Source organism: Pygocentrus nattereri, chromosome 13, assembly GCF_015220715.1.
Source record: "Pygocentrus nattereri isolate fPygNat1 chromosome 13, fPygNat1.pri, whole genome shotgun sequence".
Classification (NCBI taxonomy): domain Eukaryota; kingdom Metazoa; phylum Chordata; class Actinopteri; order Characiformes; family Serrasalmidae; genus Pygocentrus; species Pygocentrus nattereri.
Window position 1 is genome coordinate 34959327 of NC_051223.1, and position 25460 is coordinate 34984786.

General features: G+C 39.4%; 1 protein-coding gene across 1 annotated transcript; it reads left to right on the forward strand.

The window, feature by feature from the left end:
* The first annotated feature begins 1984 nt into the window (after window positions 1-1984).
* On the forward strand, window positions 1985-21932 carry st6galnac (ST6 (alpha-N-acetyl-neuraminyl-2,3-beta-galactosyl-1,3)-N-acetylgalactosaminide alpha-2,6-sialyltransferase). The gene is made up of 9 exons (XM_017717886.2): window positions 1985-2337; window positions 8215-8491; window positions 11736-11901; window positions 13283-13457; window positions 17001-17139; window positions 18165-18268; window positions 18390-18473; window positions 19410-19509; window positions 20703-21932. Exons 1-9 carry the CDS (start codon window positions 2195-2197, stop codon window positions 20871-20873), a joined length of 1359 nt encoding a protein of 452 aa, XP_017573375.1. The 5' UTR covers window positions 1985-2194; the 3' UTR covers window positions 20874-21932.
* Window positions 21933-25460: the final 3528 nt, after the last annotated feature.

A 25460-nucleotide genomic window follows, 5' to 3' on the forward strand; every position in this document is an offset into this window, starting at 1 on the left:
AGTTGGCAGTGGAACATGTCCACCCATGTCCCAGAAGAGCAGATCCACCCATGCATCTCTGAGCTGCTGCCAATTCAACCGGACCACATCTGAATGCATTCTCCAGTGCCTGGGGTTCAAAATGTGGTGAGAGAGCAGGTACCACCAATGAGACGGTGGTGCTAGGTATGCTGCTCTTAAACAGAGAAACCTGTGGTCAGCTGATGTCCACAGGTTCCATGCAAGGTTCAGCAGAGTGCATGACCTGGTGCGACCATAGTGGTTCATGTGATAAAACTGCAGACAGGTTGCCTGAGTGGAACAGAACATGTTCCCCTGCAGGGCTGGGAGAAAATGTTCTAGAGCTAGTTCGAAGTCTGGAGACACGCGTACCTCGTGTGGATTTTGAGTTGAGTGGGCTTGTCTTCTTAAAGGTATTGCACAACTAATGGTGGTGTTTGTGAAGCTAGTGCTGTTTGAGGAGAGCCGGTGATATGTAATGGGAGCCGAAGCTTGCAGTGTAGCGGTAAAACTCTATGGAAGGTCCTCTGCTTTTAAGTGAACCTTGGTAGAAAGGAATTCCACCACAGGTTGGAGCTCCGCTCACCAGTGTGAAATGCAGCTGCTGGCCACTGGCTTGAATAGGGAAGGTCTGTGGACATAGCTGACAGCACTGTCAGCTAAAATTAGCAGTGCTAGAAGAACTGGTGAGTTGTGATGGGAGACAGGGTTCGTAGTGTTGCAGCAAGGTCCATGGCAGGTCCTCCATTCCCCAGTAAGTCTGGGATTCCACCAAGGGTGAGAGCTCCACTCACTGGTGTGAAACGAAGCTGCTGGGTACTGACTTGGCTTAAGCACAACACAAGGGAGCTTGAGTAGGGCAGGTTAGCTAAAGGTTCAGCCGTGATGCTGAGCCCTGCTGATGGAGTGGCTCAGATGGCGGTAGCTTTCTCTCAAAGTTCCACAAGTCCAAAAGATCAGCAATAAACGGAAGTTTTCAAAGCTTCGGCAAAGTCACTGGGCTACATAGAGTTAACAACTTGCTTTGTCTAAGGAAGTGAGAAAAGAAGGAGGAAGACTCTAGTGTGACTCAAATGTGTATATACAAGTTTGACTGTCATACTCTGGTGGTACAATATGATTGTTTAATACTTTCTCTGTCTGCAGCTGGCACAGCTAGAGAACTATCCACTAAGAAAAGTGCCTGGCGGTCAGGAGATATGAAACGTATAAACGTGTTAGCAATGGACAGTCAGTCATGCACACAGTCTTAACTAGTAAAGGATAGCACCATCTCATAGGCTTTGTCAAATGTCCGTCTGCACAGTGCTCATAATTTAAATAACCAGAAGTAAATTTAAGGGTCGATTTTCTATACTGTGATTAAAGGGGGAAATTCACTTTTTTCCCAAATTTTGTTTTTCATATAATTAAAACTTCGACAAAATTGTTCACAGAAATGGTGATTAGAAAACCAAATGCCTGAGGACTTTTAATGCCCCTAAAAAGCTCCTTCAAGAGAATTTGCTGTCTGATGCCCAGGGCATTGTTTTACCATGATCTAGAGCTTTGGCCTAAAACATATTTTTTAAATCCTTACAGGGCAGGGGTGTACAGTCTGAACTGAGGTTCACCTAATGAAAGAAAAATGCAGTTACGACTATAGGCTTAGTCCCTGTGCTGGAAGCTGAGCCTAAAAGTACTTTATTACCAGCCCAACTTTCTTTTTTCCTCCCCTCACTTTTCACTTCCTTCTGTGCAAGTACTCACCATGCCTCCCTTTGTCTTTCCTCTCTCCTGAAATTACTGTCCTTTAATCAAAAGCTGAAACCTCAGAACTTAAACATACACTAGGAGAAAAAGGAAAAGAGCCAGGCCCCTTCTCCTGTTGCACTGTTCCCAGCTCTGGAGCCCTTTAATTAAAGTTGGATTACTGAGAAGCGCACTGTAGAAACAGATATGCAAATCTTGACACTCTTCTGTTCTTCTTGTTCTCCTGTGCAGAGCAGTTGTGCTGGGAGAACTGACCCTTTGGGTGTTGACAACAGTGCCTGGGAATTAGAAACACTCTGGATCCCCGACCTCAATGCTTCACATGCAAGTCCTGAACGATCATCCGGAGGGCACTCCTTCAGTACAGCTCTCCTCATGTCCCCACCAGGTGGTCAGGAGTTAAGAGGAGCCAAATACAACACAGGTCAGAGGCGAGGACAAGATGACAGGCTTCCTGCCCCAGAGGAGACTGATGCTCCTATTTCTGCTTTTGACTGCTGTTCTGGGGATCTACATACTGCATGCAAATATGGACAGGAAGCGGTGGCTTCAAGATGACCAACACATTGTCCCGGATCACAATGGGTAAGGATAGACCCCAGGCCACATAAAGGAAGAACATTTCATTATTATTGAATGGGTTAAACTGAAAAAAAAGATTAATTTGTTGATGCTTGATTATCCACAGATAATTAACCCTTGTGTGGTGTTCAGTCTGTGGGACACATTTTCAGTGTTTACCAAAAGAAAAAAATAATGCGATTTATCATTATTTCAACCTCAGATTCCTTTATTTTCTAGGAAGAACATATAAAATAACATATTTTCAGTGTCTTCACTCTGTTCACCTCCTACACATTTATATTACACATGTGGTGTTGGGCTGAACTCACGGAGAATAAAATTTGTGAGGTGCTGTGTCCTTCACTCTGTTCTCCTCCTACATGGCCTGCTGTTAGTGTGTGTGTGTGTGTGTGTGTGTGTGTGAGGACAACATGAACAGGCTGCTGACTGACTACAGCTGCTAAAGGGGAACCCTATGCTGGCCACTATTGTAAAAATACCAAATGTTTATATAAATTGTTATGGCTGTATTGATTTAAAGAACCAATAATGCTGTGGGTCCACCAGACCACTGAGTAACAAACGCCACACAAGGGGTAAATAACTTGAATGACTGATCATGTAATCAAATCGTGCGAGTGAGTCATTGGAGGTTAACAGGTGAAAAACTTTTACATTCTTTAAACTTTTGAAAGTTCTTCTCATTAATTAAAGTGATTAATAAAAGTGATTTTTTTTAAAGCACAGATGTCGAGCTCCAGTCCTAGAGCACCAGATTCCTGCACAGTTTGGTGCTTTTCCTACTCCTCAGCTAATTACCGAGTTAAGTTGGAGCTCTAGAGCAGGGAAATCACCAAACTGAGCTTAGCTCCTTACTCACGCTACAGGGAGTCAATCAAGGAAATGTTCTTTAGGGAACCAAAAGGCATCCCTGTTTCAGCCCCTTTATTTTTAAAACTCTAAAGGTGCAGCACATAAAATAAACGGGACTGCACAGTCATATGTAAAAGTTTTCAGAACACTCCCTGTTCAAATTATGTGTGGAAATAAGGGGGGAAAAACTTGGGTATATCCATTGCACTGTCCTGCAAATTTGACTGCACAATTACAATTTATTTTAATGGGGTAGGGGGACTAAACATTTAAAATGTGCCATAACTTTTACACAAGCCATGTTTTATTTATTTAAATTTTTCAATTAAATTTAGTAAATAAACAGTTTTCCCATTAAAATGTGCTCTGAAATGTGTAGAGGATGTGTTCACTTATCTTCACCTTTAAAATCAACAGAATATCTCACTTGACAAGTGCACCACTTTGTGCATACAGTGGTATCTTGTTTGAGATGTCCCAGTTCCCCTCTAATGAAGGAAGTTTGGTTCTCTGTGGATCTTTTTTTAAACCCTTCCTGTTGTTTGTGTGAGGCAGAGACTTCCCAGGCTGGTAGAGCGCACAGACTGCTTGCTGCCTGTGTGAGTAAGTTCTCTCCAGAGAGGATCATGCTTCCTGCTTTAGTAAACTCCCCAGCATGAATTCATGTCGACGTCAAGAACAGCCTTGCTGGACTCTAAGCACAGTATCCATAAGTACAGTGAATGAAACCATTTTCTGTCCTCGTCTTAAAAACCTAAACCAAGGTAACCGAGGTATGACTCAAGTGCCTCAAGCCCTTATTAAACTGAGTCATTTTGGTTTTGGCAGCTTGCCCTTGGAGAGCTTTACTGAGCCAGCTAGTGCAAGGCAAAGTGCTTAGTCATCGTGCTAGAGGCCTGATCTGTTGTATGAAATTTATATTAGGAAGTTTAAGCTCTAAGGGCCTAATCAAAAAAACCCAAATCTGTGCTGAACTAACTTGTTTCGGTGTCCAGGTTATGGGCCGAGACCTCTGAATGCTGCTTTGCTTATTTGTTCTGGAATCTCATTAACTTTAACGGATCATTCCAGGATAATTGCTTCGAGGTTGATTTGTATTGCCCTGTTGTTTTTGTTTTTTTTTAACTGGACACCTTGTTTTGCTTGTGCTTTTTCCTGGATAGAAGTTTAACAGCTGTTAGTAACAGTTTAAACCTGACTGTGTGGTCATTTGCTGTTTAAAGAGAACCTCTCTGAAAAGTCTTTACTGTTACCGACACTTGTTCCATTTTTATTGCTAGAGAACAAACAAAAAAAGGCATAGTTCTAGTAGAGTATTAGTACCTAATAATGTCACTGAAACTTTGTAAGGCTGGGGGAAATGTACTTGTGAATGAACATGTTCATAAACATTTCACCACTTTATCTTTATACAGAAGCTAAAGGTTCACTGTATCTCAGTCTAAATGCTGTGTGAAATATTATACATGTGTGTAGAAATGATCCCTCAACATCCGTATCAGCCAGTTTCCACTAGAGTCAGACTTGGTAGGTGTAAATAATGAGCGAATAAATTCATTAACTTGGTATGCTTGGTTGCGTTTTCCATGCTGTTCACAGGTAATTGGTGAGCATCATTAATCATGCGTTAATGCATTAATAATTCAATCGGTTGTAGATTCATCTTGTAAACTATAACTATTTTTGGACTTGCATGTTGCAATGCATTTTTCACATATATTCATAAATGTATTCCTTTGTAGAACATGACACTGTCAGTGGTTGATGATATGGTCAAGCAGTAGAGCAAGACAGCAAAGAGCTAAAAATTCAGAATTGCAAAAATATTATTTCAAATTTGATAACTTGGACAAGAACCAAAAGTATGCTAATATCTATGTATTGTGTGTGTTAGATAGATAGATAGATAGATAGATAGATAGATAGATATTTGTGTGTGTAATTAATAAATATATATATATATATATATATATATATATATATATATATATATATATATATATATACAGTGGGTTGCAAAAGTATTCAGCCCCCTTGAACTTTTCAACCTTTTGCCACATTTCAGGCTTCAAACATAAAGATATGAAATTGACATTTTTTGTGAAGAGTCAACAACAAGTGGGACACAATCGTGAAGTGGAACGAAATTTGTTGGATATTTTAAACTTTTTTTAGAAATAAAAAACTGAAAAGTGGGGCGTGCAATATTATTCAGCCCCCTTGCTTTAATACTTTGTAGCGCCACCTTTTGCTGTGATTACAGCTGCAAGTGGCTTGGGGTACGTCTCTGTCAGTCTTGCACATCGAGAGACTGAAATTTTTGCCCATTCTTCCTTGCAAAACAGCTCGAGCTCAGTGAAGTTGGATGGAGAGCGTTTGTGAACAGCAGTTTTCAGCTCTTTCCACAGATTCTCGATTGGATTCAGGTCTGGACTTTGACTTGGCCATTCTAACACCTGGATACGTTTATTTGTGAACCATTCCATTGTAGATGTTGCTTTATGTTTTGGATCATTGTCTTGTTGGAAGATAAATCTCCGTCCCAGTCTCAGGTCTTTTGCAGACTCCAACAGGTTTTCTTCCAGAATGGTCCTGTATTTGGCTCCATCCATCTTCCCATCAATATTAACCATCTTCCCGGTCCCTGCTGAAGAAAAGCAGGCCCAAACCATGATGCTGCCACCACCATGTTTGACAGTGGGGATGGTGTGTTCAGGGTGATGAGCTGTATTGCTTTTACGCCAAACATAAGTTCGATTTTGGTTTCATCTGACCAGAGCACCTTCTTCCACATGTTTGGTGTGTCTCCCAGGTGGCTTGTGGCAAACATTAAATGAGACTTTTTATGGATATCTTTGAGAAATGGCTTTTTCTTGCCACTCTTCCATAAAGCCCAGATTTGTGCAGTGTACCACTGATCGTTGTCCTATGGACAAAGTCTCCCACCTCAGCTGTAGATCTCTGCAGTTCATCCAGAGTGATCATGGGCCTCTTGGCTGCATCTATGATCAGTCTTCTCCTTGTTTGAGCTGAAAGTTTAGAGGGACGGCCGGGTCTTGGTAGATTTGCAGTGGTCTGATGCTCCTTCCATTTCAATATGATCGCTTGCACAGTGCTCCTTGAGATGTTTAAAGCTTGGGAAATCTTTTTCTATCCAAATCCGGCTTTAAACCTCTCCACAACAGTATCTCGGACCTGCCTGGTGTGTTCCTTGGTCTTCATGATGCTCTCTGCGCTTTAAACAGAACTCTGAGACTATCGCAGAGCAGGTGCATTTATACAGAGACTTGATTACACACAGGTGGATTCTATTTATCATCATCAGTCATTTAGGTCAACATTGGATCATTCAGAGATCCTCACTGAACTTCTGGAGTGAGTTTGCTGCACTGAAAGTAAAGGGGCCGAATAATATTGCACGCCCCACTTTTCAGTTTTTTATTTCTAAAAAAAGTTTAAAATATCCAATAAATTTCGTTCCACTTCACAATTGTGTCCCACTTGTTGTTGATTCTTCACAAAAAATTACAATTTCATATCTTTATGTTTGAAGCCTGAAATGTGGCAAAAGGTTGAAAAGTTCAAGGGGGCTGAATACTTTTGCAACCCACTGTGTATATATATATATATATATATATATATATATATATATATATATATATATATTTTAGTGTGTGTGTGCGTGTGTGTGTGTGTGTGTGTGTGTGTGTGTGTGTGCGTGTGAATGAAGTAATGCAAACCATGTTTTTAGGTTGGATGAACAAAAGCGACATTTTACATCAGTTCAACGTCCAAAAGCACTTCAAATCAACTTCTGCTTGCTCCACCTTTTTACAACGTCAAGCGTGACTCTAGTCATGTGACAGTTCCCGTGGTTATGTTCATTGTAGGTTCATGTTTAAGGCATCTCAGGATCTCAACTGTTCTACCCAATGGTTATTCACTCTGTTCTTCCAGCACTTGACCTACAGGGAAAATGTTTAAAATTTCTGCAAAATGAAACCGTTCAAGCGTAAACATAGTGATTTAGATTGGTTTGATGTGAAACGCCTGGCACTACAAGCTCCAACGTAGAAACTTATTTGGATGGTCCACTTTAGATGTTCCGTAAATGCTCAGTTTATCAGTAACATTCAACTGAATATCCAGTCAATGCGACTGTGCTACAAGTTCAGTGTGAAAGAGTTTATTAAATCTCTCCTTAACCTCAACCTCAAGGCAAAACCTACATCTAACCCTAACCACAGTGAGGTTGATAATCAACTGAAGATCACCAGGTGGTTTGCTAATGATTTAAATATCTGTAGATCATCTAAAGGGGACCATCCAAATATAAAGCCACAAACTTATTACATGACATTATTCTAAATATGCTGCTTGATGTCTGAGACATTGGTTTACAACAGTTTGAGAAGGTTTATGCTTAAAACCTTGACCTTTTTTTTTTCTTCGATAAATCCATGGTGGAGCAGTACATATAAAAACTCAAATGCAGTTTCACTGGATGTTTTGTAGTTTTGATAGTAATTAAAATTGCTGTATTTATGTTGTAGACATCGTGACACCAGGTTCCTACTACCACCATATGTTTCTTCTCAGGAACATCACAAACTGTACAACTACAAAGCAACATACAACATTTACACCATGTTTATTAGTAGTTCATTAACTTCTGGTCTGTTTTGCTATTGTTTGAATACTATTCAAATGAAGCCATTTCTAGTATTTTTATCCTCACTGACCAAAACATAAAATGTGACCTTTGCTAAGGTTCTGGCACATTTTATATTATGCCTTTATTTTTTCCTAAAATATTAAACTTATGCAATAAATACAAACTTTAATCACCCAAAAATGCATGTTCAACAAAAACAAACAAAATGTGTCCATTAAGTTCGAGTGTTCAAACTTCTGCAGATGACGTGTATATTGATCTATATATGACTTAATGCTTGTTTAGCACTTCAGGCTAAACATCGTGAAAAATGCCTCACCAACCAAGCTCCTTATTTTTAATACTTCTAGGTTGCTTTACTCCAAAGATGACAGCAACAGCTCCTTGGATTACCGGCTAGAGGTTGATTTGACACGTGCAAAACAAGAACAGCAAAGAAAGGACGCCCAGTCTAACACCTTACAAACTGCAGTGCGAGCGTCCTTACAGCAGAATCTAAACTCTTCAGATTCTGAAAAACGGGAGTCTAACCTCACCAAAGCGTCAGAGGAGCTCCTCAAACAAGCCGAACCCTCAGAGCCAGACTTCTTTGGCGACAGATACGCCACTGATGTTCCACTGCAAACCGTGAGTCTTTCTACTTTCACTTTTAGCTTGAGACGGAGGTTGTGCTGCTGTTTTGTTTTGGAAACACTGAACATCTTTTTGTTTTTCTCATATCTAAGAGACAAACAATGTTAGGTGTCTTTTTTTTGTGTGTGTGTACACCAAACAAACTTAAATTATTATTTAAGTTTGCTCTTGTTCTGTCTTTTGATTTTATCTCATTTGAAGGGTTACCCCGTTACAGCTGTGTGTACAAATTTGAGCTCCTGGCCAAGTTAACATAGTTTTTTGATTTTTGAAATGAACAGAAGTAAAAATTTTTGCAGCCTTTTTTTTTTTTTCTGCAATTGCTAATACAGTTTGTTTGTTTTAACTTAACAAAAAAAATGTAGCATATGCAAATGCTTGAATCCCTTATAAGTAAATACTTAGCAGCTCCCCATTAGGTACAGATTGCAAAACTTTTTATCGCCTGCTAGGAGTCTTTTTGTTCTTGTTTTAGGAATGTTCAACCACTCTGCCTTGCATCATGCTTCTAGTTATGCAATATATAATATTTTGAGGTTTGTTTTGGATACTTGTCCTGTTGTAGAAGCCTCTTCTCATTTACATTTATGGCATTTGGCTGACGCTCTTATCCAGAGCGACTTACAATTTGATCATTTTACACAGGTAGCCCAAGGTGGTGTTAGGAGTCTTGCCCAAGGACCCTTATTGGTATAGTGTAGGGTGCTTGCCCTGGTTGGGGTTTGAACCCCAGTCTACAGCGTAGAAGGCAAAGGTGTTAACCACTATGTTCAACCACTCTGCCTTGCATCATGCTACTAGTTATGCAATATATAATATTTTGAGGTTTGTTTTGGATACTTGTCCTGTTGTAGAAGCCTCTTCTCAGCTTCAGTTTGTGACTGACTGTCACATTTTGCTTGGATGTTGGTTCACTACTTTGTGGAGTACACACAACCCCAATGCATAATAAATCCACCTCATGCTTAAAAGTTATCAAGATTTTCTTTTCGTCAAATGCTGCTCCTTTTTTTCCTACAAACATGCCGTTGGCGATTGTGAGCAAAGAGTTCCGTTTTTAGTTCATTCGTTTACAGCACTCTACCAAAATGCCTCTAGCTTATCTACATACTTCAGACATGAACTTTTGTGGTGAGGTCTCAGGTAAAGTCTACTCCATGCAGATCAGGTTCATGCATCACTTCTGTGTCAAATAAACCTTCTTATAGAACCTTGCTGCCATATGGGGGTTTTGCTTTGCCTTCTTGACCAGCATATAAGCAATTCTATAGGACAGTTTGTTTTGGTCTTTCAAATCTTGCCTTGACGGCCACAGTTACCCTTAACTGCCATTTTTATTGACATTTTAGACTATTGAAATGATGAGTTGGAAGCACTCTCTCTTTTCATGGCCTTTTTATAGTGTGCGGCAGAGTTTGTGTTTACTTCTTTTTTGTTACCAACAGAATGTGATTTGGCCAGTGGTGCACAAACTTATAGACCTACACTATCAAGCTTATGACCCCATTGTGAGGAACTCTAGGAATGGGATTGTTTTCACTGTTAGGAAAGGCGAGGGAATGTTACTCGGCCTTTAAAATGAATGGTTTTGTTAGATGTTTGTTTGCCTAATGTTTGGCATTGATGTCATAAATTTGACCTGCTGGAAACAAGCTAAGGAATTAGTCATTAGAATGCTCTGCAGTGTTCAATAACGCCCCAGGGAGCCGTACCAGGGAGGTGAATTTCAGGCACTGCATACGCTTCAGACACTGATCTGTTAAGTATCTGCTTATGAAGTGGCATACAGAGGATCAGACGTTGAGGTGTCTGTCTGGACATCTGTACAATAAAAACGTGGCAAACAGATGGAAACAGCCTACCAACTATCTAAATAGCCCCCATAAACGTCATCCCTGTACTGGACTATAGGTTTGTACAGTCAAACATTAACTCCACCCCTGTGTATTTTTCTCCATCTACAATACTGTTTAGAATAAAGCATATTTGCAGATGTTCTAGGGCAGGGGTGTGCAACGCAATAAACAGATGAGTTGAATCGTTTGCGGGGAAATGGCCAAACCTTGCTGGACACCTGGGCGCCAGGAGTTCTAGAGAACATCCGTGTTCTAGAGGAACAACTGACTGGCACTTGTTTCACTATCATATCAATGTTTTTTGTAAAACCATAAAGCAGATATATGCATATCATTGCTGTCAGAACACAACCTCCTATCTTGTAAATTGAAATTACTCGTTGCTCTTTGCATTGTGTGTAAATTTCATGAAGAATGGACCAAAAGAAATGGCCCAAAGTCAGTTGGAAAAAATTCTGGTTCCACTGACTTGCATTAAAAGTAAAGTATGCGTTTTCCTTCTCCTGTAAAATTACCATTTTGTTCCGACAGCAATGATATTCAAGCCTCGCCCTGTTATTATGAATGGCTTGTCTGTGACTAATGTTAATGAATGAAACTTGTACATCCAGTTGGGCCAAACAAAGTGGGAGTTCTGACCAAATCTGATTAAATTGGATTTTTTGGGCATGTCTTCCAGTCATCCTGAGCCCAGATTTTCACTGTCAGTGAACAAGAATGTGCTGGCATCATTCACTGACCAAATAAAAGCAGTGCAAGTCTTACACTTTCTACAGACACTTGATGATGCCAGTGTACACAAGATGTAAATTATTATAGAACATACAAGATGTAACGTTGTGTATAACAATAAGGGTGATGTCAGAAGAGAGAGAGCAAATAGAAATGGCTGGATATTGAGAAGATGATGAGAACAGCTATAATAATAATTAATAAACTGTCCATTATCCCTGTTACATAATTGTATAGATTCATGAATTGAACCATTTATTTAAACTTCTCTTTCTGTTATGTTAACAATAATGTAGCCTCACTTCTCAAGTGAGTCTCACGACAGATTGAAGCACAAGTTAAAATACTCCAGATCTATTATGAGATGGGTATTATTTATGTTCCAACTCATAAGTAATTGCTGGTTTGTGTAAAAGTGGCTTAAAATGATTATGGCATATATTAATCATATATCTAAAAATAGTCCTAAAAAGAAAAGGCTTGCTTGTGTGGCTTCTGACGCGGCATGTAGCAGCAATAGCTGCCATGTTAAAAATGAAAGTTTGAAGTTTGTACATCTACGTGCAGCTTGCTTTCCTTATTATTGCCCAATTTTAGAGAGATCTGAATGTGTTTAACTGACACATACACTACGTTATTATACGTTTCAGAGCTGTTCCAGTAGTATTCGGAGAAAGGTGTCTCAAACTCCCTTTGCCAAAAAATTTCTGGAGAATGTGCCGGTTCTGCAGTGGGCCAAGCATTTCTCAGAGCAAGAGTACCAGCGTTTAAGCCGCTACCAAGGTGCCCATGGATGGGGCAGTGTAGATATGGATGGTGAGTCCTCTTGCTACATGTTGATGTGTTTGGCTGGTTGGTTGAATTTTTGTTTTGTTTTTTTATTTTTTATCTTTTGTTCTAATTGGAAGGTGATTATTGAATTCCTTTGATTTTACTGTATAATATTTTACAGTCCAGTATTCTAACCAAAATTATGTGCAAGTGCAAAGTCCACAGTGCTGTGGTGCCAGTCTAAAGTTCATCCAACAAAAATCATACAACCTTGTTTCCAAAAATGTCAGGACACTGTGCAAAACCAGTATTGGCTGCCAGTGATCTTCGGGCCCTCAGGTGGTACTGCATTAAAAACACTACTGGAAATCTGTACTGGAAATTACTGCATAGACTCAGGAACACTTCCAAAAAACAGCATCTGCATCCACAAATACAAGTTAAAACTGCACTATGCAAAGAAGAAGTCATATAACCAGGATCCAGAAACGCTGCCGCCTTCTCTGGGCCAAAACCTATTTAAGACTGAGGTAAAGATCAAAAGTGTCCTGTGGTCCAAATCATGTACGCCAAGTCGTGAAGGCTGAAGAGGAGAGAGACTGTCTGGATTGTTATCAGCACTCAAAATTCAGCATCCGTGATGATATAGAGGTGCATTAGTGCACATGGCATGGGTAACGTACCCGTCTGTAAAGGCACTACTTCCTCCAGAGGCCTAATGCACCAGCTTAGTCATGTCAACATCACTCATTGAGCCCATCCATGCTGCTAAATTTTGCATGACCTGTAGTCACATGTTACGACATTGGTTTTAGGCTTACCTCTTCGTTGTAGCTCACACACTGAAAAAATCCCTATTTCTTGGAGTTGCTTTAAAGATGCACTATTACTGAACATTTCTAACACATTGAATTCTCCTCTATGAGTTTATATTTTTCACTTATAGCATATCTATTCATATCACCTTATTAAAAAAACAGCCTTTTAGAACCATCACAGGCAGCCTGTTTTATAAAACATTCTTCTTGGAAACAATATGTAGAAAAGCAATAAACAATAGTAATAATGAACAGAATACCTGAGTTTCACAATCTTTTCAGTATTAGATTATATATTTAAGGAAGACTGGCTTGGACATTGCGATTGGTAGCTGGTCTCACAGCATGTCAAAGCTCCGAGCAGCTGATCTTCAGACCAAATGCTATATGCAGCTGAAACTCTCTCAAGACCTTACTTGGGCAACTTGGCAGGAGAGACGGGGCTTAACCTGTGTTGGATGATTTATTTGACAGAGTAATTGCTTTTCAGGGTAAATGAAAGCTGTACGCATGTAAACAAGGGTTTGGTCAGATTTCAGCTTAACTCTCCATTCTGTTATCGTGCATGCCAAGAGCTAATATGATATTATTGAATTGCGTGTTTACAGTTCTGAAGAACTCGCTGGCCCTCTTGAACACTACAGCCAACCGCCTGATGTTTGATGACTGGGAGAGAAGAGGGAACAGGTCGCACTGTATCCGCTGTGCTGTAGTGGGGAATGGGGGAATCCTGAATGGGTCCAAGAAAGGCCGGGAGATCGACCAACATGACTATGTCTTCAGGTGAGATGCTGTTGAGCTGTCAGATAATCTTTTAGGAAGGGTGGTCTCAATCAGCACAGTGCTGACCTGTATATGTCAGTTTGGTGTATGTAGTTTCATTACAATGGAGGCTTTTTTTGTAGCTTTTTAAAATTGTTTTTATTAATTTATTTTTATATCCTTAACCTTTTTATGGCTTGTAGGGAAGGTGGGATGGTAAAGAAAACAGATCAGGTGTACACACTGGTCAAAGACATGCATAACATAAAGGTGGTCCGCATATAATAGACACAATCTACACAAGTTAGAAAATTTAACTTGGAAAAATCATCACAACTTTTTTTTACTTCATTCAGACATTCAGCTAATCCTAAGGCAATCCTAAGAAGTTCTCAGCAACAAGAAAGCAGGGTTTATATTATATTTATTATTATTATTATTATTATTATTATTATTATTATTATTATTATTATTATATTTGTTTTATTCATTACCCCAGACATTTGGAGTGTGAGAGTAGAGATAAACATGGCAAACAATGAAGACAAAGTAATGCTGATGATAGCAGGAGGACAAGTCTCAGTCTAATACACATTAATAAACTAAACTAACTACATCACTGTTGCTCCAAGATGCTCCAAGAAAATGCATGCTTGCCGTTTTCTCCCATTAACTACACTTTGCACTTGGTTAGGTTGATTTACATTATTGATGTCACATGATATTTTATAGACAACAACATTAAAGTGAAATTTTCATTGTAAGCTGTGTTCATCTCTAAACCAGGTTGTTGTTGGTTAAGCAATAGAACATAAGGGGAGTGTTTTATCGCAAATTACATGACGGCTATGATGTGGCTGCAGGCATGAGTTTAGAGCAAGTACTGTAGATCAGCACAGCCATGATCTTATTCACGATAGCACGCAGGGTTGAGTGATCTCTTGCTATTTTTTCAATAGTTCGACAAATTCAAGAAAACGCTGCAGTGAAGAAGCACAAACATGTTAAATGTGATTTAATGCTGCTTATTCCCTCTGCCAAGAAAGGTAGGACCTTTCTGTGGATAGTAGTACCTTTTCTTTTATGGATAGAGCCATGTAAATGATATACACTCACTGGCCACTTTATTAGGTACTTGCTAGTGAAAGGTTGGACCCCCTTTTGCCTTCAGAACTGCCTTAATTCTTCATGGCAAACTTTCAACAAGGTGCTGGAGACGTTCCTCAGAGATTTTGGTTGGTTATTTGAGTTCCTGTTGCCTTTCTATCATCTGGAACCAGTCTGCCCATTCTCCTCTGACCTCTCACATCAACAAGGCTTTTTTATCCACACAACTGCCGCTCACTGGATATTTTCTCTTTTTCTGACCGTTCTCTGTAAACCCTAGAGATGGTTGTGTGTGAAAATCCCAGCAGATCAGCAGTTTCTGAAATACTCAGTCCAGCCTGTCTGGCAGCAACAACAACATCACATTTCAAAGTCCCTTAAATCCCCTTTCTTCCCCGTTCTGATGCCGGTCTGCACTTGAGCAAGTCGTCTTGACCACCTCTACATGCCTAAATGCACTGAGTTGTGGCCGTGTGATTGGCTGATTAGCTATTTGTGTTAACAGGCAACTGAACAGGTGTAGCTAATAAGGTGGCAGGTGAGTGTATAATCCATACTTTACGATTTAATTGCAGAAAACAGGGTCTTTTACTTTGAAAGAACAAATAGTTGACCTCAACTCACCATGAAATCTTGTTTTCACTCCTTTTTCATGGACACTTGACACAGAAGATCATGACCTGAGGGCTCCCAAAGTTGACATTGTTCAACGTTTAGACAAAATTCCTTCAAGAAAAAAATCTAAATTCTATCTAAAGTAAATTTAAATTTTAATTTATATAATTAAAACCAGTTTAAATGTGAAGTTGTTGTTTTTTTTTTTTTGTTTTTTTTTTATGAATTTGTTGCCTAATGGCAACTATATGGAAGTGATCTGTGTGTATTCATCCTTTTGGACTGCAATTGACTTAGGAGCACTAAGCTACTCCAAGACTATGTTTACAAATTTTCATTACATGTAAAAGGGAAAAGTCATTATTTTTACTTATATGTGTAATTTCAGACACTTTAACTGTAATGTGTTATCTGGATTATAAAGTACACCACTGGAAATCATCAATTTAACAGAAGGAATTGTGATATCCCACCCAAATTCTGCTGATCCATGTTTGTGTACACATCTAGTCAATAAAAACATGATGACTAAATGAAATGAATTAAATTGAATGAGAAGGATTAAATGAAATGAAATGGGAAATAAATCTGCTTTTGATCAAGAGGATGATGTCCTCACGTCTTATTACAGATGTATGTAACATATGTATCTTATTATGATGTTGTTGTTATTATTATTATTATTATTAACATACATAGCAAATAATTACAAATATATTCATTTAACTGTGAAAATATTGGGCTTTTTCAGTAAAAGGATGTTTTTAGAGAGAATTTAGATTTTTGTGGTACTTTCCTCAAATGCACAATTGTTGCCATATGGCAACAATTTACCAACTAACCCACTTTAACAAACAATATTCAAACGTTTCCATTATTTAAGCAATTTTAAATAATAAACGCATTAAAGCAGTGCTCAGTGGAATGATGTAGCAGTTGTAGGGGAAAATTTTGCCCTTTTCACACAGAGCTGTGGTGATTTAGTGAATAATAGTGAAAAGATGGAACTTTACCAGTTTGATGTTTTTGCTTGTATATTCATCACATCTACTCAGCTTGCTCTAAGTGGAGAAAATGACTGTGCCAGTGTGTTAAATGTTGTATGATGTGCTTTTGTTGAACTCTGCAAATGCATCTGTGGCTGTGAGTTTTGATCTAAAAAAAAACAGGAAACCCTCCACTGTGCGGTTTCCTGAGAGCAGACATAACTGTCAGAACACCAGTACTTCTCTTGGCGTCAGCTGGGTGTGAACTCCTTTAACCGATCGTGAACTGATTTTGGCCTTTTATGAAATGCATGGGTAATGGGGAGAGTGTTATGGCATGAAAACCTCTCCCCTACTGATGATTTTCTGAGTGAGAGAAAAGACGTTCAGCTTAACGACACACAACACACACAGAATGCTTCTCGACCAATCAGACGGTGTGGTCAAAACTAACTGCTGTATGCAAAGCTGTTCCTCACATATCTGCCAATCTGAGTTGTGTCGGGAACGAAAAGAGTGGCTTCCTGTAATTCTGTATGTGGCTCAGGCTTAGTAGTTTTAAATTTCCTTAGCCTTTGATTAGAAGCACATTTGACACAGCATTCACATTTTTATGGCCAGGATTATAAACAGGTTACAAAGGTCCAGCTCAGAAGACAACCTAATCGCTCTCAGTTGGATCTGGTGTACTTGGAGATGGATAACTTTGGTAAAGTGCAAGACCTTTAACGCCTGGCACACAAAGGGAGATGTTAATAAGTAAATCACAGGGGTAAGGTGCAGTGCAATCAGGGTGTAATATATGTACGTGAAAAGTGTTGTAATGCTAATTTGTTTTCATTCCTATCCTCTTTAGGACGAATGGTGCGGTCATTAAAGGCTTTGAGGAAGATGTTGGCAATCGCACCTCCCTCTACACCTTCTCCACCAACACCTTGCGCAACTCAATGCGAAGCTACGCTGGTGTAGGTTACCGGGGCCCTCCTCTGGACAAGGTAACACAGCAAGAAGTTCTTTTACTGAGGTTGGCCAAAAAAAACAGGCACAAAATGCTGTTATAGCTTAGTTGGTTACTTGGCTCCCTTCAACTTTTGGGTTTATTAAATTAGTAGAAAACAGAGCAAGAGTCTGTGTCTTAAAGCTCTGTCTGCTTCAGAGGTGTCAAATTCAGGTCCAGAAAGTAAAAATCCTTCCCAGGATTTTGTTCCAACAGGCTGGCTTCTCTAGTTAGATCACACCACCAGCAGAGCTGTCCAGCCTGTTGGAACAAAATCCTGGGATGGATTTTTACTTTCCGAACCTGGATTTGACACCTCTGCCATTATATATAAATGTGTGTGTGTGTGTTTGTGTTTGTGTGTATTTGTGTGTGTGTGTGTATGTATGTATGTATGTGTGTGTGTGTGTGTGTGTGTGTGTGTGTGTGTGTGTGTGTGTGTGTATATATATATATATATATATATATATATATATATATATATATATATATATATATATATATATATATATATATATATATATATATATATATATATATATATATATAATCTATCCATTTTTGTTGTTTTTCAGTTTTTGACATCATTTGTCGTCCTATATAGTGTGTAAATTTCACGACGAATGGACCAAAAGAAATGACCCAAAATTATTAAAATTAAAAGCTATTTATGTAAAAATAAACACTTTACTAATAATTTAAGACAATAGAGAGAATTTACAGTATGTACACCAGATTTAAGTACTCAAGAATACAGTAAGGTGGCGGTGATTTTGATAGTAATATGAAATATGAGGTTTTGTTCAGACAGCAGCGATATGTCAGTTTATATACATAAGTTTAACTGACTCAAAATTTTAAGGCAATTTGACAAAGTTAAAACACCTTTTTTAGTCTTCTATGAAGCTCAGTGCCATGAGCACACACACACTAACTTAAAAATGCTGGCTGTCCTTTTATTTTTCACTTACACGTGTACTTGTTTGCACTCTTTCCCCTATTTCTCCCCCGTCCCCCATCTAGGAGACCAAGTATGTTTTCTTGCCTGATCATGACCGTGACTACATCCTCATGAGAGCGGCGGCCACACACACACCGATTGAGAAGGGGCCAGAGAAAAGTGCTAAGTAATACTGCTGTCACCTCTGCTATAAAACGGAACATATAACAAGAATTCTGTATAAAATGCAATATATTTTGCTGAATTTCACCATCTTAACTAACATTTCAGTTTTTTTTCCCTCTTAGGCCACCCAGCTATTTTGGAAGCAACGTGACGGTAGAGAAATTTAAAATGTATCATCCAGACTTTATTCGTTACATTAGAAACAGGTGAGATGTAGAGTCTGAATACGCTTGTATTAAAATAATATGACTGTGAGAACACATTTAAAAATAGACTTACTGTTTACTTTTCTAGGTGCCCCTGCTTTGTGTATGGTTAGAGACTGTAACCCATCTGTTGATGCAAATTTGTGTTGGCCATATTGTAGCCCTACATTTATTGGTCACTTGCTGACCACGTAGCTGCTTTTGGCTGGATATATTTGGGCTGTTGGATCACTCGCTACAGTGACACTGTACCCCAGCATGATACACTTGTGCCAGCACACACACACTGTCATGTCAGTGTCACTGCTTCGAATGGACCACCGCTCAAATAATACGGGTGAGCAGAGGTCCTGTGGGGTTAAATGCGTAGGTCTAATTCCACAGTGTGCAAACAGTTGGCTGATGGTTCTGAATTCAGTTAAATTCTACAGGGAACAAACTTAAATATTGCTCAGATTTTTAGAGCATGATTGCTATTTATTCGCTGCATTTAGCATATTGGAAAAATCCAATAATAAAATGTGAAACTTTTGCCTAAGCTTAAGCCTCACCTTTCCCCACTATGCTACATTCAACAAATAAACAGTAATTGTGCACTAAAATGTGCAGAAAGATGTGCGTGTTCTCTTTAGAGGGTATGTTCATTTACTTGCGCTTAGAAACTCAACAAAACGTCATTTAACTAGGGGTGCCCAAACTTTTGCATTCTGGATTCTATGTTCATAGTGTGAGCTGTACTTTTGTTGAGTTTAGATTTTTAAATCTGGTTTCTTCTGACAAAAGTTAAGGAAAAAGTTGATCCAACATATATAATTAACATACTTTGTCCTCCCGTTGGCGTGTAGAACTGTAAACATTCTGTGGTTTCTGTAGGCCACAGTGTTGATTCACAGGTTTCTGTAGGCCACAGTGTTGATTCCTTTTATTCTACTGTAGGTTTCTGTGTTCACACACACTCAACACCAGGTATAAAAACATCTACAGGCCATCTACAGGAGCCGTGATGCTACTGGCAGCTCTTCATACTTGTGACCAGGTGAGACCTCTTCTCCTCAGTCCTTTAGATAAAATTTGAGAGGTCAGTGTTTTACAGTGAGTGCGCTGGCATCAGTATTGTTAGTTCTATTTTAGTTGATGGTCTTCGCAATAAAATGTTAATGTGTAATAATCTGATGCGTCACTTCACACAGTTGAACTTTGACGTCCACACTGATGAGCCAAAATATTATGACCACTCGCTCGAAGTGAATCTCTTTGATTATCCCATGAAAACGGTGCGTGACTGGGATATATTAGACAGTAAGCCAACAGTCATTTCTTGTAGTCTATATGGTGGATACTGGAGAAATGGGTAGCTGTGAAGACCTGAGCGAGTTTGAGGTGGGCCAAATTGTTATGGAGAGGTAACTGGGTCAGAGCCCCTCCAAAATGGCAAGGTTTTCCTAGTCAGCAGTGGTGTGTACCTACCAGCAGTGGTCCGAGGAGGGATAAACCATGGCTCAGCAACAGGGCGTTGGGCGCCCAAGGCTCATTGATGGTGGAAGGCACTGCAGGCTATCCTGCCTGGTCCAAACTGACTGAAGGGCTAGTGAATTTTTAGTAATAGTTAAAGGAAGACTGCATAACAATAGACAGTGCATTTCACCAGGTTGCTTATTCGGCTGCAGCCCACTTAAAGTGCCCCTGCTAACACCGTCCACCATTTAAAGCACCTACAATGGCCACATTAGTGCTGGAACTAGAGCAATTGAGAACGGTTGCCTGGTGTGATGAGTCCATCACCATTTACCTGGAGGAGTGATGGCACCAGGATGCACTGTGGGAAGAAGACAAGCCGGTTGAGGGAATGTGATGCTTTGGGACCAATTACCCATCCAGGCAGTGGTGTTCCCTAATGGCACTGTCTTGTTTCAGCAGGATGATGCACCCTGCCGAACTACATACGTTCGGCCTCACTAATATCTTAAGTTGTTTTCATACATTTATTCTTGAGAAAGATCCTCAGGAAATATCTGCATCAGATTCATGACGTGTTCTTAAACCAGAGTTGTTCACACCTTTTATGCTTTTCAGTGTGTCTGTTGTTACCTAAGAACAAATTTCCAAATAAGAAAACATTGTTGAATGTCAAACTGTCAATGTCTAACTACATGGAATACAATGGAAAAATGAGTGGTTGTTGTTCATGTTGATGTTGTTGATGATGTTCCTTCTCCCCCACCCTAAAAGGTGAGTGCCTATGGATATATGACCTCCGACTACAACAAATATTCGGACCACTACTATGACAAAACTCGCAATCCGGTGCGTTTCTATGCCAACCATGACCTGCGGATGGAGCTGATGTTATGGCAGCAGCTGCACCAGGCTGGACTGATACAGCTCTACATGCGAACATAAACACACCACGACACTAACTTGAAGGCAAGGTGTCAAGTGCCCCGTGGGAAGTGGGGTGGAATATACTGTGGACAAAAAAAAATAAACCTGTGTCTGTTATTTGGCCTCTCTGACTGGCCTAAAGCTCAATAAGCTGTCACTGGTGAAGGCAAGAAATCCTTTCAAGACTTTTTGTTTTGTTTTCAGTTTTATTTATTGACTGATTACCAGAGTTCAGTCTCCTAGCTTAATCAGTGACTCAGGGTGTGTGTGTGTGTGTGTGTGTGTGTGTGTGTGTGTGTGTGTGTGTGTGTGTGTGTGTGTGTGTGTGTGTTGAAGGGAAACGATTACTGTCCTCACCTGTTGGGAATAGAACATCCTCCCAACACAGCCTTGTTGCACACTGTGGCTGCCACAACAGAATCTCCTGCCTCCTTTTAAAGTTTTTTTTTTTTTCTCTTTCCTTTCATGTTTGTTATTGTAAATTTGACATTTACTGTCCTTTTTCTGTCCTCTTGTCACGTTCCAGTGCAGGGAGATCTGCAGGGCTGTTAAAGGTATCAAGGGTTGGGGAAATTGGAAAGGAATCTGAAAGAAGAAATCTGGAGGTCGTAGATTTCTCACGACAACATTTTCAAAATAAGCATGTCATTTGTTCAATATATCCCATTTTCCAGTTGGAGAATCTGTTCCAATGAAGGAGCAACAGCTGCTTTCAAAGGCGGGAATAGGGAGGAAATATGCAGCATTGGCTGAAGCCAGACAGGCTATTGTATCGTTTTTGTTCTAAACCGTCCATTTACTGATCAGTATAATGCAGCATGAAGGAATAACGGCTGATAAGGTGTTCGATAATAGAAACTATAATACTGTAAGATGCCTTCTGTTTAAGATGCCTTAGGATTTAAGTGCCGTCTGTGTGTGTGAGTGTGTGTGTGTGTGTGCGCGTGTGTGAGTGCGTGAACACTGTGAAGTGACATTTTCTGAAGTTTCAGCAACAATGCATCTTACTGATACACTCTACCAAAGAGTAATTAATAAATAACTGTAATAAAACATAATGAAGCAACTTTTATACCAGTTACTGGTCCACTGACTTTTTTTTTTAAACAAATTATCCAATGAGAGCCTGAAGTTACTGACAGTAGAGGACTTTGAGGAACACTTTCAGCACAATGGAATACGTCAATGGAACCAGAATTTTTTCCAAGTCGTTTTGGATCAGTACTTTCAGTCCTTTCATCATTTTACATGCAACACACAAAAAGTGCTAACATACCACTGGAATCCAATAGAGGTGCTAACAACAATTAGGATTATCACAGAGGAGCTTTTTGTGGTCATTTTGCAAATAGTTATAAATATTATGTATAAAAGCTCACGCACGGCTTCACTGGTCATTTTGACTACTAAATAAAATAGCTATGTTTGTGTTGTAGACATTGTGACTCCTGGTTCCCATCACCACCACTGTAAAGACATTTGAGTGTGTAAGTTTCTCTACAGCGAACCAGCGAAAAATTGAGAGTAATATTTCCATCTATTTGAATATTAGTGTTTTGTAGCCCAGACAAATCAAATTTTAAATACAAAGGAGTTTAGCAAAGTACTGAGCCAAGATGTGTGGGGTATTTCTGTGCTGCACGTTTGTCGGGTCTTCTAACTGACACAGTCTTCTGTGCAATTCCTTGAGTTTCGAATGAAGCAACACGGATAGTTTAACAGTTTTTGAATTCTCCACGGAACATTCATGAAGTTTACACACAACATGAAGGGTAACAGACGTTTTCAAGTGATGTCAAAAACTGAAAAGCATAAAAAAAATGGAGATACAAGGTTTTGTTCCAGCAGCAGCGATATATATATATATATATATATATATATATATATATATATATATATATATATATATATATATATATATATAAATAATGGTTCAGATTCCGTGACCTCAACAATGCCAGTGAGTAATGCACTGTAAGAAATAGTATCTTGTCAAGTGAAATTATCTTAATACTAGTCAATGTATCTAATATTCCTTATTTTGAGATGATCGTGCACTCAAGATTATCCAGCTCATTTTTTACTTGACTTAAGTATTCATTCATTCATTCATTTATTCATTTCATTCATTCATCTATTTTCCAAGCTACTTCTCCATCAGGGTCGGGGGGGGGGGGGGGGGTGCTGGATCCTATCCCAGCGGTCATTGGGCAGAAGGCAGGATACACCCTGGACAGGTCGCCAGTCCATTAAGAAATGTTCTTGAACCAAGCTAAATGATCTGCCACTATAGTGAATTTACTTAAAATTATTCAAAACAAGTAAAAAATGTTCAGAAATAAGTTACATTGGGGCAGTCGTGGGCTGGAGGTTAGGGATCTGGCCCTGTGACCGGAAGGTCGCCGGTTCGATCCTCAGGGCCGACAGTCCATGACTGAGGTGTCCTTGAGCAAGACACCTAACCCCCAACTGCTCCCCGGGCGCCGTGGATAGGGCTGCCCACCGCTATGGGCAAGAGTGCTCACTGCCCCCTAGTGTGTGTGTTCACCAATGTGTATGTGGTGTTTCACGTCATGGATGGGTTAAATGCGGAGGTGGAATTTCCCCGTTTGTGGGATCAAAAAAGTATCACTTAATCACTTAATAATCTTAAATTAAGCTTATAACGATCTCAACAGGAGAAATACTGAACACATCAACTAGATTTAAGATCATTTTACTTGACGCGATGCCATTTTTGCAGTGTGAGCTTCACACAATCTCACAACCTCTTATGAAAAGAACATTTCAAACCAACAGTAAGTGAGAGGTCCGTCGGTTTCAGGTTGGATGTATGAAGTGGTATGAAGTGCAATATTTGAGATTAGGTGTGTAATATTATAAGCAAGATGGTGTTTTTATCTCGTTTAATCTGTATCCTCTTACCTGGCCTGCAAAGGCTTCAGGGATTGTATGCCACCGACTTTGAAATATTTAATGAAATTTTTATTGCTAGATCTTTTAACCCATCTTATTGCTTATCGTTAAATGATTAAGGGGTTTCTCATTCATTATGAATCCTTGGCAGTGTAGATCATTTTTCTTTTCCATACAAACATGCTAAAATGTTTTAATTTTATACAAATGAGCTGTAAAAAGAGATCATTTGGTATGCCTTTAAGTAACCTGTCATGAAATACAGTAGATAAAGCTTGGGCAGGGTTTGGTGAAAAAAAAAAAAATGAAAGGCAAAATCAAATATTTTATGGCTAAAATATTTCTAGAATTTTTTTTTTCCATAAATCTTAATAAATATTGAAAATCTGTTCATGATTTTTGGTGCTGTGTTGTCTAGTGATTGACTGATTTGATTGCATCCTCCACCTCATTCAAACCCCTCTAACCACTTTTAACCATTTAGGAAACAGTACTTGTTTAACCCCTTCAATGGCACAGTCCCAAAGTTTTATCACACGCTTCCTTAACCGAAGAAAAGCTACAGCGGTTTGCATTGAAGACCCTGTCGTTCCTGAATGATGACACTCGGTTTGTAATAAGATCTGAGATTTTAAGAGGTTAAGCGATGGAACGAAGAATGGCCCATTCAAATGGATCACATGATTTTTGTGAAGCCCACCCAAACAAGCAAACCCTCGGTTGTCAGCTGATGAGCCTTTCCCCACATTCAGCTGCACTGGTTTATTATTAGCTCGTCTAAAAAGGGTCTTCGTCACACAGACATTCCACCTCACCTTCACAGTATGCTGTGAACGATGTGTCACATTTCTTGTAAGTATTGTTTAGATTCACGTTCCATGTCCATGAGATAATGTTCCTCCTTGAGGAGCTGACCAGGCTTCTCTAGTTAGCTCAGACTAGTTGCAGAGACATCCAGGCATTTGGAACAAAATTCTGGGGGGTGGACCTGAATTTGCCCGTCCTGTACATATCTGTCCCCACTTTTGACACCACAGCCTTCAAACTGTATTGGTGGTAGCATTACTTTCACTGATCTGAGCAGTGGTGGACAGTAACTAAGTAAATGTAATTAGTTTCTGTACTTAAGTAGTTTTTTCATTTGTCTGTACTTAAGTTTTTCCATTCTGGGCGACTTTTTCCTTTCACTCCACTACATTTCAGAGTCTAATATCCGACTTTTTCCTCCTACATTTTGAGAAATCTGTCGTTCCTTTTGGTTTCTGTGTGTATAAAAACGTAACATGTCAAAACGAAAGAAGCGCAAAGCCAGAGCACCAATCAGGGCCCAGCGGTCACTTTGTTTAGAGCTGGTTTTGACCTGTTGTTCATACCGACCCAGTGCAGCACGCGGTTCAACGTCAGCGCAGCAGCGTAAAACTTTGGGAGAGTCTGTTCAACATAAATGATGAACTAACCTGACTTTGTGTAAATAGAGCACAATATAGAAATATGTCCACATATGCAGTCGAGACTGACGCGGCTTTTTTCTGAATTTCTACAAACACCATTTCATTTTATAGTAAATGAGTTTTGGTTAGTTTATGTTTATGAACAGACGCCTACAGATCAACACAGTAAAGGAATACTGCTCAAAAACTGCTCAAAAAAATAAAGGGAACACTCAAATAACACGTCCTAGATCTGAAT